Raw genomic sequence first — 18,935 nt, forward strand, 5'->3', positions numbered from 1 at the left:
TATCTTTTTTAACTTCATTAGTCTTAATTTTCCACAATTTTATCTTTTAATTGTAATTTTCATTTTCTATCATCTCCTCTTTTTTTACTTCTTTTTTCCATGTCTCTGTATTAAATATCCCTATTAGACTACCTTCCTTCTCCTTCATATTTTTAATACCCAAAAAGGTGTATAGATACCAGATATACCACTGGATTTCTTAAATTCAAATCTCCCTCTTTCTTCTTCTTATAAAGATTTCACATCCTAACTGGATTGTGTTTTGATCCCCAAGTAAAACTGAAAAATATTCTAACAATTCTTTCTCCATTTTTCTTATAAACATATATATACTCCCCAAATATCCATCTTTTCTATTATATTATATGGGTTTAACATTCAGGTTGGTATTCATAGTCCTGAGTTTCACAATTCCGTAGCGATTATTTGCAAAGAGCATAGCTACGTTATTTGCAAATTCAGTTGACATAGGTTATTTGAAATCACTACAGAAATGTAAAGGCATTTAAAAAATGCACCCAGTTGCAGAAATTGCATAAAGTAGTTGATGGTTAATCATACAGTATGTGAGAAGTACTATGCAAAAGCACTTTTTCATATATATTTTTTTCTTTTAAGGAAATAAAGGAATACATTCACATTCCATTTCCATGATGAATAAATCCTTACTTTTAATGTCAATTGCATGTGTTTCTGCTTACATGGTTCACCTTTGTTTCTTTATTTGAACAGTAAATTTGAATGATATGTATTAATCATGTCTGTAAGCATTAGTTTTGCAGTATTGAAAAGTAGAACTCCCTCTTTTTCCATTTTTGCATAAATAAGTCTTCCTGTGTGTCATTATCAACTTATATTAAAGATTTGAGTGATATGAGATATTGAGGTTTGTCAGAGTTTGTAGGATTAGTATGCATTATGCTGCATGATTGTGTAGACTGAACTGTATATAACTCCATTTTCCCCTTTTCCGTTGTAGGAATATTAAAGGGTTGTTTTTGTGTTCATGAGGATTGCTGGGAACTGCTGAGGTCTGTGCAGCTGTCTACAGTGCATTCACAAATACTGGATGCCTGGTTATTTTGATAAGTTGACTTGCAAGCTTGTGTATTACTGCAATTCATAGAAAGAAGCCTAAAAAGTCTAATTTGCATACAACATGTGCAAATGACTCGGAATTTAGACAATTGCCATATTAGTTTGTGATTGCCATATTAGTTTCTGATCATTTGAATCAAATTACTTGCCAAAGAACCAGACCGAGTACTTCCTAAAAACTTAATGTGCTTTATTGCTTTTAAATTGATCATGTGACTAATTTAATCTGTATATAACTTGTAGTATTGAAAGTATCTGTTATCTGAAGAAGTCTTGCTAAAAGGCAAGACGAAAAGCGCTTTATTAAGTTTTTAGGAAATACTCGGTTTGGTTCTTTGGCAAGTAATTTGATTCAGTTGTTTATTTCATCAGTTTGTCTTCTTGTGATCATTTGAGTCATGTGACAAACAGTTTAAGAAACCACAAACTTTTTCAAGTTAGGAATAGATAGTAAAATGTTAGAAATTTTTTAGCAAGCTGTTCATACTGATGTTAGATGCTTACTAGGAAAATTGCATATTTTATTGCTATGAAGATCAGATGCAAATTATTTATGCAAGTATTGATGAAATTTATGTCATTTATGAATGGGATTTCCTGGCAGCAGCTTGAAATGTATATGGAAGTAGTCATAATGGCAATGTGAAAGATATTTTAGAAATTAATTTTGGTGGCATGTACTGATTATGCTATACACGACATACATACATACATAATTTTAAGTGAGTGTAGTCTGATATACTGCATTTTACAAGAATGTATAGTTGTGCCAAGATACACGGTGCTTTACTGGGGAATTTCTGAGTGTCACTCCTGAATGAAAAATGACAGTGTGAATACAGAAAAGTATTAGGGGAAGCAAAGTGCTTACAGTAATACTATGAATGTGTTGGTGATGCTGTGGAGATTACTGCAACACAACTTTAACTTTTTATGGATTGGGAATAAGCATATATATATATATATATATATATATATATATATATATATATATATATATATATAAATATGGGTGTTGTGCCACCAAACCTGGTTTTGTACTCAGATCTTTGATATATTTGTGATGAAAGCAGGCATGCTTTCACTGCTCTGTTTTTTGGCTGATGAGTGGGTCAGAAATTCAGTGTACGACTTTGGCATGTTATTTTAGGTACATTAATGATGCAGTTTGGCCAAGACAAGCTGCTAGGCTGTAAATAACAAAGCAAGCAGCAAGGGATGGCATCTTCACAGATTGAAAAGTAGGTAGAAAAGGCACAATTACGTCTGTTTTAGCGAATCTGTGGACTGCACAGTATTTGTGAAATTCCAACGGAATTGCAAACAGGTGTGAGAAGGACTTATTAGCATAAACAGTTTTACATCATTTGCATCTTATTACTTTATCTACTTAAGTGTATTAGTGGCCATCTCATGTTAGTGTAAGTAGCCTCTGTGAGTCATGCCTTTGTTCTGGAAATGCACAAAGAGAATGGATAGCCTTTACGGGTTTGTAGAGTGGCTATGAATACCAACCATATACTTTCTTTCTGAAGGATAAGTTGAAGTTTTCCATCAACTGACTAATTTCTTTATTTCCTCCATAATTTTTCTCCTTTGTTCTGTTATCTTCCTGCTTTTACTGAACTTGATCCCTAATATATTTATTTAATTTCTAGTAAATATATATTCCATTTATATTTTTTATTTTCCCAAACCCTTTACCTTTTGACCTATTTAACCCAAATGCAGCTTTACTTAACCCCCTTTCCATCCTTGACATAGTTTCCCTAATCCATACTATATTTTTGTCACAAAAACTGATTCATCAGCATATGAAAGATATACTCTTTTTCCATTTTCCATCCTGTTTTTCACATTTCACCAGTACATCGTTGTATTATTATATTCATTACTAGCCCAAAGAAACACATACTCATCTGATACCCGTTTTACACTTTTTTTATTTTTATTTTATTTCCTATGCTGTTGCATATTTATTAATGAAGGTTCACATTTGTTGAAAGGAGAAATGTACACACCTAATTTTAAGGCCATTTGTATCCCAGAAGGGGTGGTTTATTATGTCACCTGTGAAACATGCAGTAGCTTTTATTTAGGTAAAACAACTGGAAAATTGAACAAGCCTATCAATGGACGTGTTTAAGCTATAAAAACACATAATGGCACTAATATCTTAGCAAAACATTCTACAATGTACAACTCTTTTAAGAAATGTTCCTTCTTTATATTTGACAAACTGGAAGAAGGTTGTACTGGTTGGATATGAATAAGACGTTGGAGGTAAAGGATTTGGCAAGTAAGGTTAGATGCTGTTTTTGTTTTTCACCTGGATTTTAATAGACTTTGTATGTTCAATGTCTACTGAGTCACAAAAAAGAAAGAAAGAAAAAAGCTGAAAAAAAAACTTTAGTGTAGTCTATCTCTTGAAAATGTGTAAAGTGTCAGGGATATATTTTTATGTAGTCAGTTTTATTATAAAGAAATATATACATACATACATATGTTTATACAATATTTGACAGATGCACATTTTTAAATTCATATTTTGTAGATAATGTTTTAATTGTATGTCATGTCACTCTTGGTTTGCTATATAATTAAGTGCTGTTTATCAATTTTCAGTTCTGTGGATGTCCAGTGATATCATGGATAAAAGCGCTTAATTGGATTAAAATTTTTGTGTCTCCTGTCCTTGTTTGTGTTTTTTTGTTTGATGTTTTGAGTTTAGCCACCAGCCAAGTTTAATTATTTTTGGTCCAATAAAAAATAGTAATACATTGCTTACTGAATGTAACAAGTGTATTGTGCAGGTAAGAAACATTATAGTGCTGCCATCTACTGCTGTGTGTAAAAATTCTATCCAAACACCAGTACAAAATTAGAACTATTGAGTGCTGAATCAAAATAAAGATAAATTATTCTCATAAATAATAAACTGTGACTGCAGATGACTGCAAACTGGGCTATACTGTCAAATCTCTGACTGATCCCCACTTATTATAGCAGGGTCTAACTCTCTTAAACAACTGGAGTTTGGAAAAGGGCTAAAATTAAATGCTGATAAAGTGTAGCATCATCGCATTTGGTATGTAACTCCCTCCCTCAATGTACAGTATAGCCAGAACCTTCTCCAAAATGATAGGTAGTTAGGGATTTTGTAATCTGGGTTGGTAATTCCGTCTCCTTCAACCACCATATAGGACCAGTAGTCAGAAAATATTTGATTTAGCATAACTAATATCCTGGGCCAGTGCTAACATTTTTGGGGCCCCCAGCAAGTTTCAAGTTGGGGGCCCTACTCAGGAGAATATAAAGAGTAACTACATTGCAGTTACACCCCCTTCCCTGTCGATCTTATCCAGCACCATTTTTCACTCACTATAGTGTTACTACATTCAGATCATTAAGAATCTGTGTGCCAAGGTACACAAACGGACCGGCATTTAGTACCAATGTTACATTATGACAAACTCCTGCAGTACAGCAAGTTAGCCACTCAGAGCATGCACACAGACTGCATACTTCTCAACTGCACAGATTTTCGCAGAATGTCCAGCTTTGACTCATTTTTGGTCGGTTCCTCAAAATTTGTAGTTTTCTGGATTTTTTGTGGCAAATCAGTGAGGGTAAAGTCACAAATAATGACAGGCATTTGAGTTTCACTTCATATCCTTCAGAAAATGCACGGTAACACAAGATCTTTTATACTAGCAAAATTTATAAGAGCAATATTTAAAATTTGTCCCAATTTTTGGGGCTGTCCCCCATTATCTTTGGCTTTGTCCAGATCTTTTTGTGCCAAGAGATTGAGAGCTGTGACTGACTGGCATTTAGTAGTAATGTTGTTACATTACGACAAGCCTCTGTACTGCATTAAGGTAGCCAGACCCACAAAGACCCCCACACTGGCTCCCATACACAACACAGACACACAAGACAAATACAGCTGCAACATTCACACAGACCCTAACCATGCTCCCAACCTCTCAACACAATAACTACAGGCAAAGTAAAAAAAATCGTAGAACAAAGTCACAGCATCAGGGATAGTTATAAACATTGATGGTGTACACAGTACTAGCATAACAGGGTTTGCATTAGTATACGTTACACATTCATACATTCTGCAACATTCTCAGAGCTGCTAACCCCCCTCCCAATATTAGGCATTTTAAACAATGTACATCTGAATGAATAAAAATAGTAGAACATATTTTGCGGTACTATGCATTGGGTGAACTCACATTTTTGATGAGGAACAGAACAAAAATACCAGGCAAACATCTAATTGTGCATTAGCATGCATTAAGTCACAAGTACATTCTGTAGAATGCTCACAACCCCCAACTCCTAATGTCTGGATGAAGTTGAAAAATAAAAAAATACAGAGGCATAACATTAACAACATGCTTATATCTTGTGTGATCTCAGTTTTATGAAACAAACAAAAATACCAGACAAACATTTAAAAACTTTGCAACATTCTCACAGCCCCCAACCATGCTCCCAAGCTCTGAATACAATAATTACAAACAAAGCAAAAATGTATCATAAAACAAAGTCATAGCATCAGGGATAGTTATAAACACTACTGGTATAGACAGTACTAGCATAACAGGATTTATATTAGTATACATTAAAACATCTGTACATTCTACAACATTCTCAAAGCCGGTACCCCCCCCCCATATTAGGCATTTTAAAAATGTATTATGAATTAATAAAAATAGGACATAATTTGCAGTAGCACGCATTGCATGAACCCACATTTTTGATGAAGGACATTCCAAAAATACAAGGCAGATATCTAATTGTGCATTAGCATGCATCAAGGCAGCAGCACTACATCTTTAGTACAGTGATTACAGAAAAATTAACTCAAACTCATATAAACAGTTGTTTATTTATTTACCTACTTACCTACTATTATTATTAGTATAGATTGGCTAGTCTGTTGAGACTTTTTTTCAGACATGACCTAGGCTCAAAGAACAATGGAGATAGCAGCTGAATACAGAATCTCATATGATAAACACATATTAGTCACACATATTACATTCAAGCAAAATAAAATAGGACTGCAAAGAAACTGAATAAACAACAAAGACCATATACAGATCATGACTGATGAGAATTAGAATAATAACTTGTATAGAGAAGGTTATGATGTAAAAATATTACTTGTAAGCTATATATAATATATGCAATATGTACAATATATGTACTAAAGACTGATGCTATGTCAGTTTGGTGGTGGAATATGGCTATGTTAGTTCAGAAATGCATTTAGATATAGTCAGTTCATAGTTCTTGAACATTCTTCCTAAAGCATTGTGATCCTAGTTAGTTGGTCAGGTAATATAAATGTAGTCCATGAGTGGGTAGGGTTAATCTAAACACAGAATGAAAAAGGTAGTTCCAAGCACCAAATTGAAAATTTGGCTAGGCTAAAAAAGGCCCACAAGGGAGGTTATCCTACTACTAACCTATGAACTTGCACATGACTCCTTTCTAAAGATGAGCTCTCTGTTAGTCTTTTTTAAAACCTACAAGGGTATTGTGAGATCTCTAGAGTGAATCTATACCACAAAGTGGAGTCATGTCTAGAGAAGGTATGCTCACCAATAGCTGTCTTAAATATGGGCTGGATAAGGGCGATGTTATCCTCTTGTCTACTTTATAGTATGTAGACTTTTTTTCTCTGACTTTCTGGGATGTTACGCTGAAGTCTGAGCCTACACAGGCAACTGACAACAGAACAGGACTGGAAATGCTAATAGCTTTACATGCGTATACTGACACACAAAAGGAAGACCAGACCAAAGTTTGGCTGCACATGCACTTAGCTTGTCTGGTCACTGTATGGGAGCAACAAATCCAACACATTTTCAAATTTTTACCATAGGGACAGTTAAAGCTCAACACAACAGAAAAAAAAAAGAGTAGTTAGTCTTGATTGGAAAACTCATGTATTCTCAAACTGGATTTAGAAATTAACTTTAAAAGCAAAGCTCTAGAGGCGTATTTCTTAAATTAATTAAAAGAAAAAAAAAGATTTGTTTTATTAAAGATGAGATTATAATCCTCCATGTAGTTTGGACAGGGAGCTTTATGATTTTTAAAGTTCAAAATTGGCAAAAAGATTATATATTTTTCTGATATGGGGGGGGGGGGGAGGTGGTTTGTGCACAAATTTCAGATATGTCAGACTTTAGTTTTACAATGCGTCCAATTCCGAACAGTTTCAAGACTTTTGACAGTTCTGAAAGCTGTAATACATACAATTTACAGCTCACAATGCCACGCATTTATAGCAGCTTTAAAGGCCATTGAACAGACACACTTCACTTACAGCCAGTTTCTGGCAGAGCTGAAGCTCCATATACTATGAAAAATTACTGGGTTTCTCCAATCATAAACATCCAGGACCCTTGACAGCCCACTAAATATTTGGGACCATTCAGAAAAGAAAAAAAAAGTCAAAACAAAATTATACCTCTCACCTGTACAGACTTTCACAGAATGTCCAGATTTCTGCTTCATGTCCTGGTCTGTTTCTCATAAAAACTGGTTTCTGGCAAATTATTGGGATTTGAAGTCAGAAAATAATGACAGACATTTGAGTTTCAGACTTCATACTCTTCAGAAAATTCATGCTAATGCAAAATCTTTTATTCTATCAATTTTCTGAGTTTGTAAGAACAGTACTTTAAAATGTCCTTATTTTTGTGCCTTTGTACCCCCATTGTTTATGGTTTCGTCCAGATTTCTTGTTTTAAGAGATTGAGAGGTATGTCAGTGACATCAAATCAGTGATACCCAGCAAAAGAAAGTGGCTATGGCAGACAAGTGCATGTTACTGCTGTCTATGATACCAATGGTCTTCAGGCACAGATTTCAAACACTTAGTAATCCAGTTCTCTCTCTCCGTTGTGACCTTGATGGAACAGTTAAGCCTTTAACAAACTGGCAGTATAACACACCAAGTTAATGTAGTAATAATTCTTTCATGGTGATTAGTTTCTGCTCATCACCAACACACTCACAGGTTCCTAGAAGTCTGCTGACCTGTAAAGTCCCCAACTTTAAAGTCCCAGCTTTGTCATATACAAGACTCTTTATATTAACTGTAAACAGACTGCGTGTGTGTTTAAACCTATCTTTGCAATGAAAATAAAAGATGAAATTTTAAACAATTAAAAAAAAACAAAAAAAAAACAACTTGCTTGCGTGCATGCTGCAGCCAATCATATTCCTTGCTTCACTGAAGTGGACCTGATTGAGAGCAGCTTACTGACAAATCAAAAGAAAACAAAAAAAAAAAATGGAAAAAAGTTTGCGATAACGAGGTGGCGAGGAATATGCAGACAATAATGAAATGTCGCAGATGTGAATTTTGTAAGTATGCTGTACCACTTTTTTTATGAGCTGAACGAAAAGAGGAGATGGAGAAACCTGTGCTGCTGGATGAGAGCCCTCATTCACGGGGAGATAACCGGGGACCCCCCACAGCTGTGGGTTCTGCGGGTACCTAACGCCGGCTATGCTAATATCTAAGGGCATATCATTCAGGTCAAAAGAAGTTATTATTCCTCTTTATGTAGCCCTTATTAGACCAATTATTGAGTACAGTGCTCCTTTGAGGTTGTACCTTTCTAGACTTAAGTGACTAGAAAGGGCCCCTGAGGTTCCTAACAAAGCAGATTGCTGACCTAAAGTCCTTGCTCTACCAGGAAAGGCTTGAAGTGCTATATATGCCTTTACACAGTTTCTTATACTTTCTTGTACGTTGATCTATACCTTATATTCCACACCATTTGGAACATCATCCTTTCTGATCTTCTGTATTTTCACAAGTCAAATAGCTCCACTAATACAAGAGCGTGGGATCTAAATCTCCACCAGAACAGAAATAAAACATACTGGAGAGACAAATTTATTACACATCACTCACCCTCACTTCTTGAACAAACTTCCTGTGCAAGTTAGAATGACACCTTAGCATTCTTCAAATAGCCTGGAAGACAGGATGGGTACTCATAACTTTAGTCAGTGATTGATCTGCTTTTCCATTGCATGAAGGTGGGTATTGGCAAGATGGAAATTGTCTTGCATTTCCTATGATCCTGTGAATGAAGATTGATAATAATAATAATAATATTTATTATGATTTTGTTAAGGGGCATCTTACCTTCTGAATTTCATGGTATTCTTTGAAGAGGTAGCAGCACTTAATAAAAGAATTGACAGTGCTTTCGATTTTTATTTACCTTGCTGTGGCATTTGACACTGTTCCCCTGCAGATGAATAAGTGGCAAGTTTAATGCATTAAATGTCAATCCATATTTTGTTGAAACAATTAAACAATTCTTAAGCAGCATGATACAGCAAGCTAGGAAGGTGGTTTTCAGCTCATTTCAATGAGGATTAGCAGTGGTTTCCCACAGGTGTGTGTATACTAGTGGTACGTCTTCTGAGAAACAAAAGGGGAAAATGTATGCCATATGAACAGATATGCTTTTGGATGTAGACAAGGTAATTCTGGTCATAAACAAAAAATGCTAAGTTCTTTGAAGTGGTCTACAGAAATACATACTTGGTGTAGTAATAATGACCTCTCCCTTAACAATAAACGTTGATGAGACTTGACAAAATAGATATAAATTATGATTACAGAGCAAATTATCAGCTCATATAGAAGACCTCATTATTTTAGAGCTAATGAGAATGACATGGAGGACTTGAGAGGTGTGAAGGACAGCATATGCTGCTTGGACATCAGCTCTTGTACAGATCTTTCTGGTGGCCAAATGTGAAGATAGCTTACCCATTGTTGTCTTATTTCAGCAGAAATATCACAGGCCACTGCTTGGTTTCATTCATGAGTGTCTGTTTGTTTGCAATTTCTTAGAAGGCAGAAATAAAGCTATCAAACTGGCATAGCAAATTAAATTGGTAAATTATTTCTTGTACTGGGAGGATATATGAGGTAGTACTAAAGGTAAGGCCATTTTAAGTTCTAGAGAGCCATGGATATCAGCAAGAAAAATATTGGTGCTTATTAACACAGAAAAGCAGCTTACTTCTAGCTGCACTGCTCATGTTTTTGCAGGTGGATTTGCAGGTAGAAGAGTTTGCATTCAGATGAAAATGATGCTTACTGTAGAGTATATTTGAGGTACAGGGATACAGCCAGACAGAAATAAGGTTCATTACAGCTGACATTTTGTTCATGATTAGTTTGAAAATATTTGTAGAATGGATGTGATAAGAAAACTGCCTTGCTTCAGAATTTCATTATCTTTGTAGAACATGTGGCTTGCCATGATCAATATACATTACTGTACCACAGTTACAATGTTTTCTGGAGTGGATTTATCTGAAGGATTATTTCACTAGCTGTCCATGAAGTAACTCCATTAGTAAATATTTAGTAAAAATAAAATCAGACAAAATGCTGCTTCCCAGGTTAGCACCACTGCTCAGGGAAAAATTAAAAAGTGTAATCACATCAACCAAGCACTGAGCAGGAATGATAGTGAAGGTGAAAGTTTCTCAAAAATAACAATCCAGTTAAAATTCGATGTAGTTTAATGAAAATAAAATGGATAAGCGCTTTCACTGTAACAGCTTCATCAGATCCATGTTCAAACCTCTTAACAGATAATATATATATAAGGAGAGCCATTTAAAATCAACCAATCATAGTAATTAATTTAACTCAAGCTTCTGCTTAAAGTTACAATGTGTTACAGACAATTACAAGGCACAACACTTCTCATATAAAAAACCTGTAATAACTAAGGTCTCCTATGACATGTAAGAAATATAAAAAATATAAAAATACATATATGGAAAGAGACAAATACAAACTTGTTATAGGTGCTGCAATATATGATGAATTATTTATTCATACTCAACCAGAAATATTAACAGATCACAGCCTTTCCTATTAGTAAACATCCTAACCTTTAAAAACACAGAATCACATAGCAGCATAACATATATAGATGTACATAATATGAAAAACGCAATAACATATTAATACCTAAAAAGTGTATATTTATATATATAAAAAATGATGGAACTCATCATATATATGAAGTATACAATGGGAAACTATTGAAACCTGCTATCATTTAACATGCTTACGCTGCCTCAACCTTGGTTTTATAGACGCCCTTTCATTTAATCCAGAGCCCCTATCTGCTCTCAGTCTTATTAGAATAATATAATATAAGAATATAAGAATAAGAAAAATACTGGGATTGTTAATGCAGATGTTAGAGTTTTGATGTCTGATATTACCAATACTGTTACTGTATGTGATAGTGTTTCCTCTAATATCAATGCTGATGTTAGAGTTCATATACCTAATGTTGTTAATAGTGTGACTGTGTGTGATAATGTTCCAATTAAGGAATTTTCTGCATCTGAGGCTTGTGTAAGTTTGGACAAAGGTGTGAGTGACCTGATGAGTGCAGGAAGACTACCAGTTAATGGGAGTTCTATGGATAATCACAATGACTCCATTGATGTTATACACATCATGCATCCTAGTATGCAGTCTGACACTAACCTATATCCGGAGGTACGTGTCACCAGAGATAAACCTATACCATCAGCTGGGGAGTCTCATGTTGTGGTCAGACCTAAGGTAAGGATAGAGCCAATAGAATTAACCAATAATGTAAGCTCTGACTTGTCTTTTCCTCTGCCTACACGCCTGGAGAAGGGCCCACGGAGGTCACGCTCCATGAGTCGAGGCAGACAGAAGACGAAGTCATCAGGAGAGCCCCTATCTCACCAAACCTTGAAGAAGATGTGGACGAACAAGCGTTAGTTCACAACATATCAAGTAAGGTTTTAGATAGGGATGACATTAAACTATTGAGTAAAGGATTGAACTTCATTCCAAAAGGTCAGAGTAGATTGACTGATACTATCATTAACCTGAAGTTGTTTTGTAGGAATGTAATGTTGAAATATTTATATAAGGACTCTAATCATGAGTCAGCAGATGAAAGAGGGTTTATTTTCAGGAACCTTAGTGAGTATGTACCCATGCATCATCCACTGGTAGAGGCTTTCCTGAAACTTATGGAGGATGAATTCCATAGTTATTTCAATAATAGGATGGTGAGAAGATCTATGAGGTCAGATAACCTTACCCGTAATGAGAGGGTTAGTCTTAAAAAATTACAGGACGATTCAACCATCATTATCAGACCAGCTGACAAGGGTGGAAGGGTTGTTGTCATGGACATGTTACACTATAATACAACCATGGAAACCATGTTGCATGATAAATTTTATGAAGTGATTACGGTAGATGCTGTTAGTGACATAATTAGGTATGTGCACTGCACTTTATCTGATATCTTTCAGAGTAATTTAATTGGGAAGGAACTATATGAGTACCTTTATATCCAGACACCTGTTATACCAGTTATAAACGGGCTACCTAAGATACACAAAGACTCTAAGGATCCACCCATGAGACCAATTGTTTCTGGTCGTGGGTGGGTCACTGAGCATTTATCTGTTTATGTTGAAAAACATCTAAGACAAATGTTCAACAACAATGCTTTTGTATTACGGGACTCCAAGCAGTTTCTGGTTGACTTCTATGACTGTATCAAACAACAAGGGAATATAGTTGATTGTTTATTTGTAACATTTGACGTTCAGTCCCTGTTTACAGTCATACCCAATGGACTAGGACTTACCTATGCATTAGAATATTTGAGGAAACACAGTGATTATGGAGAGGTTAAAATTGATTTGATAGTACATTTTCTAGAATTGGTTCTTGAGAATAACTTATTTATGTTTAGAGATGTTTTTTACAGGCAATGTGATGGTGTAGCCATGGGCACACCTGTGCGAACAGTTATGCCAACATCTTCTTAGCCCATTGGGAGGAACATGTGTTGTTTCGTGAAACATTATTTGAGGAGCATGTAGTGTTCTATCGGCGTTTTGTCGATGATCTTTTTGTGTTATGGAGGGGGACACCAGCACAATTGGACTCCATGCATACCTTGATGAATAGTTTAACCACTTTCCTCAAGTTTACTATGCATTTCTCTGAACATAGGATTGAGTTCCTAGATTTATTTGTGGAAAGGCTATCGGATGAGATTATTAATACCGGAGTATACCGGAAGGCTTGCCATTGTAATTCATTACTCATGAGAACGAGTATGCATCCAACATTTATATTCAGGAACATCATGAAAGGGCAGGTGATTAGGGCCTCTAGGCTGAACCCCATGGATGTCGGATTTGCCAATGAATCAGATAACCTGAGGAAGAGTTTAGTGGATAGGGGTTATAATCAGAGTGAGGTCAATCTGTATTTGGATGAGGTTAACAATCTACGTTCAACAACAGCTAGGCCGTATTTTGGACCTATGGGCCCGAATAGTATAGGGATGGGAAAGATTGAATCTTGTGTTAAGTTTCCGATTGTTTATTCATCAGATCAACCTGATATTAGGGAGATTGTTAATAAGTTCTGGTGTGTTCTGCAAGTTGATGATGACCTCAAGCAGATAGTGGGGGAAGCCCCACGTTTTCTTTTCAGGAACCAATACAACCTAAAAAGGTTGTTGTGTTATCCAAGACTGGGTAGACGTCCCACAGATATTGGTTGTACGAGACTATGTGGTCACTGTACTTTCTGTCCATTTATTGACAGCAACGTTGAGTTTTTTCATCCGGATTTAAAAAGAGTATTTCACACTACTGTAGATGCCAACTGTATGACCATTCATGTGGTCTATTTAGCAGTGTGCCAGATGTGCTCCTCCTTCTATGTGGGTAAGACCAACCGCCCGCTTAGAGACAGGATGAGAGAACACAATTATCATATTAGGAAAGGCACACCACACAACGCCTTAGCTAAACATGTTGCCACGAATGGTCAGGAACATGAATTTCTCTTTAGAGTGTTAGAAGTCATCACCCCAACTTCCAGGGGAGGTGACGTTAGGACGTTTACTGAGGGAAAAGAGAGTGACTGGATAATAAGACTGAGAGCAGATAGGCTCTGGATTAAATGAAAGGGCGTCTATAAAACCAAGGTTGAGGCAGCATAGGCATGTTAAATGATAGCAAGTTTCAATAGTTTCCCATTGTATACTTCATATATATGAGGAGTTCCATCATTTTTTATATATATAAATATACATTTTTTAGGTATTAATATGTTATTGCATTTTTCATATTATGTATATCTATATATGTTATGCTGCTATGTGATTCTGTGTTTTTAAAGGTTAGGATGTTTACTAATAGGAAAGGCTGTGATCTGTTAATATTTCTGGTTGAGTATGAATAAGTCATTCATCATATATTGCAGCACCTATAACAAGTTTGTATTTGTCTCTTTCCATATATGTATTTTTATATTTTTTATATTTCTTACATGTCATAGGAGACCTTAGTTATTACAGGTTTTTTATATGAGAAGTGTTGTGCCTTGTAATTGTCTGTAACACGTTGTAACTTTAAGCAGAAGCTTGAGCTAAATTAATTACTATGATTGGTTGATTTTAAATGGCTCTCCTTATATATAGATTATCTGTTAAGAGGTTTGAACATGGATCTGATGAAGCGCTTATCCGTTTTATTTTCATTAAACTACATCGAATTTTAACTGGATTGTTATTTTTGAGAAACTCTCACCTTCACTATCACTTCTGCTCAGTGCTTGGTTGAAGTAAATATTTAGTGTTGTACATTTTTATCACGTTTGTGGGCAACATAGCCAGTGTGCCTCTTAACACATTTAAATGTTTCCCCAAAATTTAAGAACAGCACTAGTTTCCCTCATTTCTGGTTTTCTGTATGTGTTTGTTTTCTATTTCATAGCATCTTGCTTGACAGAATTAGTTAAACTTCTCATCCAGTGATAATAGGTTGCAGATGTTTTAGGAAAGAAAAGTTAGCAACCTTTAAAAAAAAAACAGCATAGAAACATTGAATGATGGCAGTAATAAATGAGAAGGAAGCTGACATCCATCCTATCCTACTCAGAAACATTCTGTTACATGTGGTAACACTCTAGCTTTTAAAGTGTTCATGTTTATACAGCATTAATCTCTTGAACCGTGTACAACAGTGAGATGAATATCATGATCATGATCTTCAGTTATTGCTGAGCCTTTTTAGAAATAAAAAGAAGTGAGCAAAGCCAAGGGAGTGCTAAAAGGTCTTCAACTCTTTGAAACAGTTTATGTAAGGAAGGAAGGCACAGCCAGTGAGTGTTACAAAAATTAATGAATGATAATTTTGTGGTGGTGTAGTGGGTACATTGGGTTCAAACAGTATGAACTCCGATGGAAGCTAGACAATGTTTAAAGGTAGGAGCAATACACTAAAACAAATGTGCATATTTTGTATTGTATCTCATAACTTGGGGATGAGATTTGGGTTAAAGTTCTTGCTATATAACTAGCACATTGTAGCAGTTGTAACTTTCTTTGATTATTCTTTACCAATGTTGAATAGCCATGGAAAATGAATTTGGCACTTTAGTGAAGTGTCTAAATCAAAAATATTTTGTGCTTGTATGTATGTATGTAGGTATGTATGTACATGGTTTCATTTGAGGCTTATTATTCTTATTTACGTCCTTATCCAAGCTGATAACTGAAAAAAGAACTTACTACCTGACAGCAGATTCTCCGAATATTCTGGAGGAGTGGCTTCATGTGTTACAGAATGTCCTTCGAGTGCAGGCTGTAAGTCCTCTGTTCACACATCCTGATGTGAGGCCGTCAGTGAAAGGACTACTGACTAAGGTAAAGTAAACACTAGCTAGCATACCATTTTTTACTGCATCCTTGGTAAGGTTCATATGAACTTTTTATGTAAATGGTAAATAAGGTCATGTTTGGCATTTTTAGATGAGATCTCCAAAATTATTTTACTGGGTACAATAACTGTGTTTTCTCTATAATAGTAGTGCATCAAAATACAAAAGCAGTTAAATATGCTTGTTAAAAAATGTACAGTCTAGTAATAAGAAAATAAATATAAACACATTGTTCCAAGCTTGTAAAAGTCACATCTTGATTACCAACTTCACATTTTTATGAGATAATACCACAACAATCCATCAGTTTCAAAGAGGATTATTGCAAAGTGCATTGAAAAGATTGCCAAAATATGCTGTTGTGACAATTTTCAAAAAAGTAACAGAACATTTTGACTTCTTTTGTTCCACTACATCTTGAGGAGGAGGAGTAAAACTTTCTAGCGTGTAGCACAAACCAGAAAGCCCTTTCATGCTTGCTTTCTTTAAAACTCTAGGTTTATTGCCAGCAGTTTGTTGTTACTGTGTAGTTGTACACAATCCATGTTTTAATGAGAGCATGTCAATGCATTGACATTTTGGTGCCCATTATTCTATGTAAGGTCCTTAAATAAGGCATAAGTCAGTAGGATACCAACACTGATATCACATTTAGTATGCATAGCATACTTGGTGGTGAAAATGAGAGACCAGCACTGAAAGTTGTACTTGCTGCATACCCTTAGTATACTATATTATGCTGACGTTGTCCATGTTTTCTTATATGTTAGACCGTATTTATGTGAGTGTTTGGGAATCTTCCATAGGGTAACAAATTCTTGTCTGGGATCTGCAGTATCCCTTCCCAATACATTAAAGAGTCCCCAGAGGACCATTACCTGCAGTACTTGAAGGAGACTAGGGATTTATCACTTACGTTAATGTACTTGCCTATTCTTTCCATATCATAAAAGTACTTGGGGATTTGACCATGCCCAAGTGCAAGGCATTGAAATTTTTCTCTAGATTGATTTTTATAGCCACCTTATTTCTGGGGAGTGGTACATTACTTGATGGTTACATTTTGACAGCCATACTTTTCAAAATGCAACATTTGATAAGTAACAGCAGGATGCAGAGATAAAGCAAGACAGCATGAGATGGTATTGATTTTGGGGGACCTGAATGCTCATATCAGGACAGACAGAACAGGATATGAAGACTGCTAGGGACTTCATGTATGGGGCAACAGGAATAAAGAAGGAGAGTCCCTTCTAGACTTCTGTCTGGCAAATGGCTTGATGTTGAACAACACATGGCTGAGCAAGTGAGAGAGTCACAAGATTACATGAGTGGCCAACATGCAACTCACTTACTCTTCTACTAGTAAGGAATGGGCACTGGGGTTAAATCAGTGACTGCAAAGTCATCTACAGTAAAACAGTCGACATCAGAACTGGTGGCCACAGTGGAATTTGACTGGAGAAAAAATACAAGATTTCAAGGAATTACTCTGGGCTAGTCTAGCACTTCAGGAAGAAGAGAAGATAGGTAGAGTCAAAGAGAAATGTAGTGTCTCAAAACATCATCTGTGAAGACTATGAAACAGATATGCATTTGAGTCTGGGATGGAAATAAAGTACATAAAGAAAGTTGGTAGAGGAATGCAGAAGTTCAGGGAGTTATCAGTAGGAAGAAGGAGTGCAGGAAGAATTGAGAGCTAGAATAGATGGACCAGTTTAAGAAAGAATACTGGTTGGCTAACACAGCGACTAAGACATCAGTCATGAAAGCAAAGAACTAGGCATCAGAGAGGCACTATACCAGCATCTAGAAAGTGATTCAATAAATAGCACAAAGAAAGGTTGAAAGACAAATACAGAAAAATAAAAAATATAATAATCAGACACCATTTGTAAGAGATGCCAGCACCAACCTGTTCACCGTTCCAGAGGATATCAGTACACGGTGGAAGAGGTACCTCAAGCAGATTCTGAATGAAAAAAAAAATCCCATAGAAACTGTACTGCCCCATACACAGACTAAAGTAGAAAAGAAGGAAGAGCCCACCCTAGAAAACATTAAATCAGCACTAAGAAAAATGATGTCAAGGAAAGCAGCAGGCTCAGATGAGGTTGTACTAGATATGCAATCTGTAAGATACTCAAGACATAGGCACAAACCCATGCCATCCTCTTGCCCCTAGAGGGCATATATTGGGAAAAATCAGGTTATGTTGCCTAGGCTTGTAAGAGTTCTGATCTATACCCAAACTGTAGTCTCCTCTGAACCCATGATCAAAATATTGGGTGAATTAGAGGAGAAATGGCTCCTGAGGGTATGTATAGCAGTATGGAGGTGTACTGCGGATGATTTGAGAATAAACATTCTAGTGCCAGTGTACAAGAACAAAGGGATCATTCACAACTCTAGGCAGTACAGAGCTATCATACTCATGCCATATGGAAGAAAATGTCGGAGAAGGTGATTGATAGAGGAATATGCAGAGTTGTAGAAGTAAGATGGGAGATGGGTGCAGATCAGTATACAGCAGAAAAGACCTGATGTTTGCATTGAGACAGATAGTGGAGAAGAAGCTAGAGATGAGGAAAGAATCCAACTGGCCATTCCAAGACACGATCCTAAGAAAGCTAATTTGGCCAGTACTGCAATTGCTTGCAGTCCAGGAAACAATGGAAGCATTATTGCAGGCTATACACAAGAACTCAATGAGGAAAGTATGAACAGTGTTCAGACTGACAGAGGGAGATCCCATTGGGATTGAATGTACCCCATGGTTCTCTGAGTGTACTGCTATGCATACTGGTTATGGACCACATTAGTAAACTGGTTGGGTGGATACAGATTGATAAAGCTACTGTATGCAGACGATGTGTACATTACAAGTAGACTGAACAGGAACTTCAGCAAATTATAGACAAATGGAATGCAAAACTGAAGGCACATGGAATGAAACAAAGTACAGACAAGATGGTTGCCATGGCAGCAAATGGAGGAAATTGGTAGAAGC

General features: G+C 36.0%; 1 protein-coding gene across 1 annotated transcript in view; it reads left to right on the top strand.

Moving 5' to 3' along the window:
- Positions 1 to 18,935, top strand: part of PLEKHH2 (pleckstrin homology, MyTH4 and FERM domain containing H2) — a 1,501,506-nt gene that overhangs the window by 856,173 nt on the left and 626,398 nt on the right. Inside the window, exon 14 of the mRNA XM_044075068.1 lies at positions 15,753 to 15,911. Within this exon, the coding sequence (XP_043931003.1) occupies positions 15,753 to 15,911 (159 nt within the window). The remainder of the gene's footprint in view (positions 1 to 15,752; positions 15,912 to 18,935) is intronic.

Source organism: Protopterus annectens, chromosome 6.part0, assembly GCF_019279795.1.
Source record: "Protopterus annectens isolate FY-2018-M chromosome 6.part0, PAN1.0, whole genome shotgun sequence".
Lineage (NCBI taxonomy): Eukaryota > Metazoa > Chordata > Ceratodontiformes > Protopteridae > Protopterus > Protopterus annectens.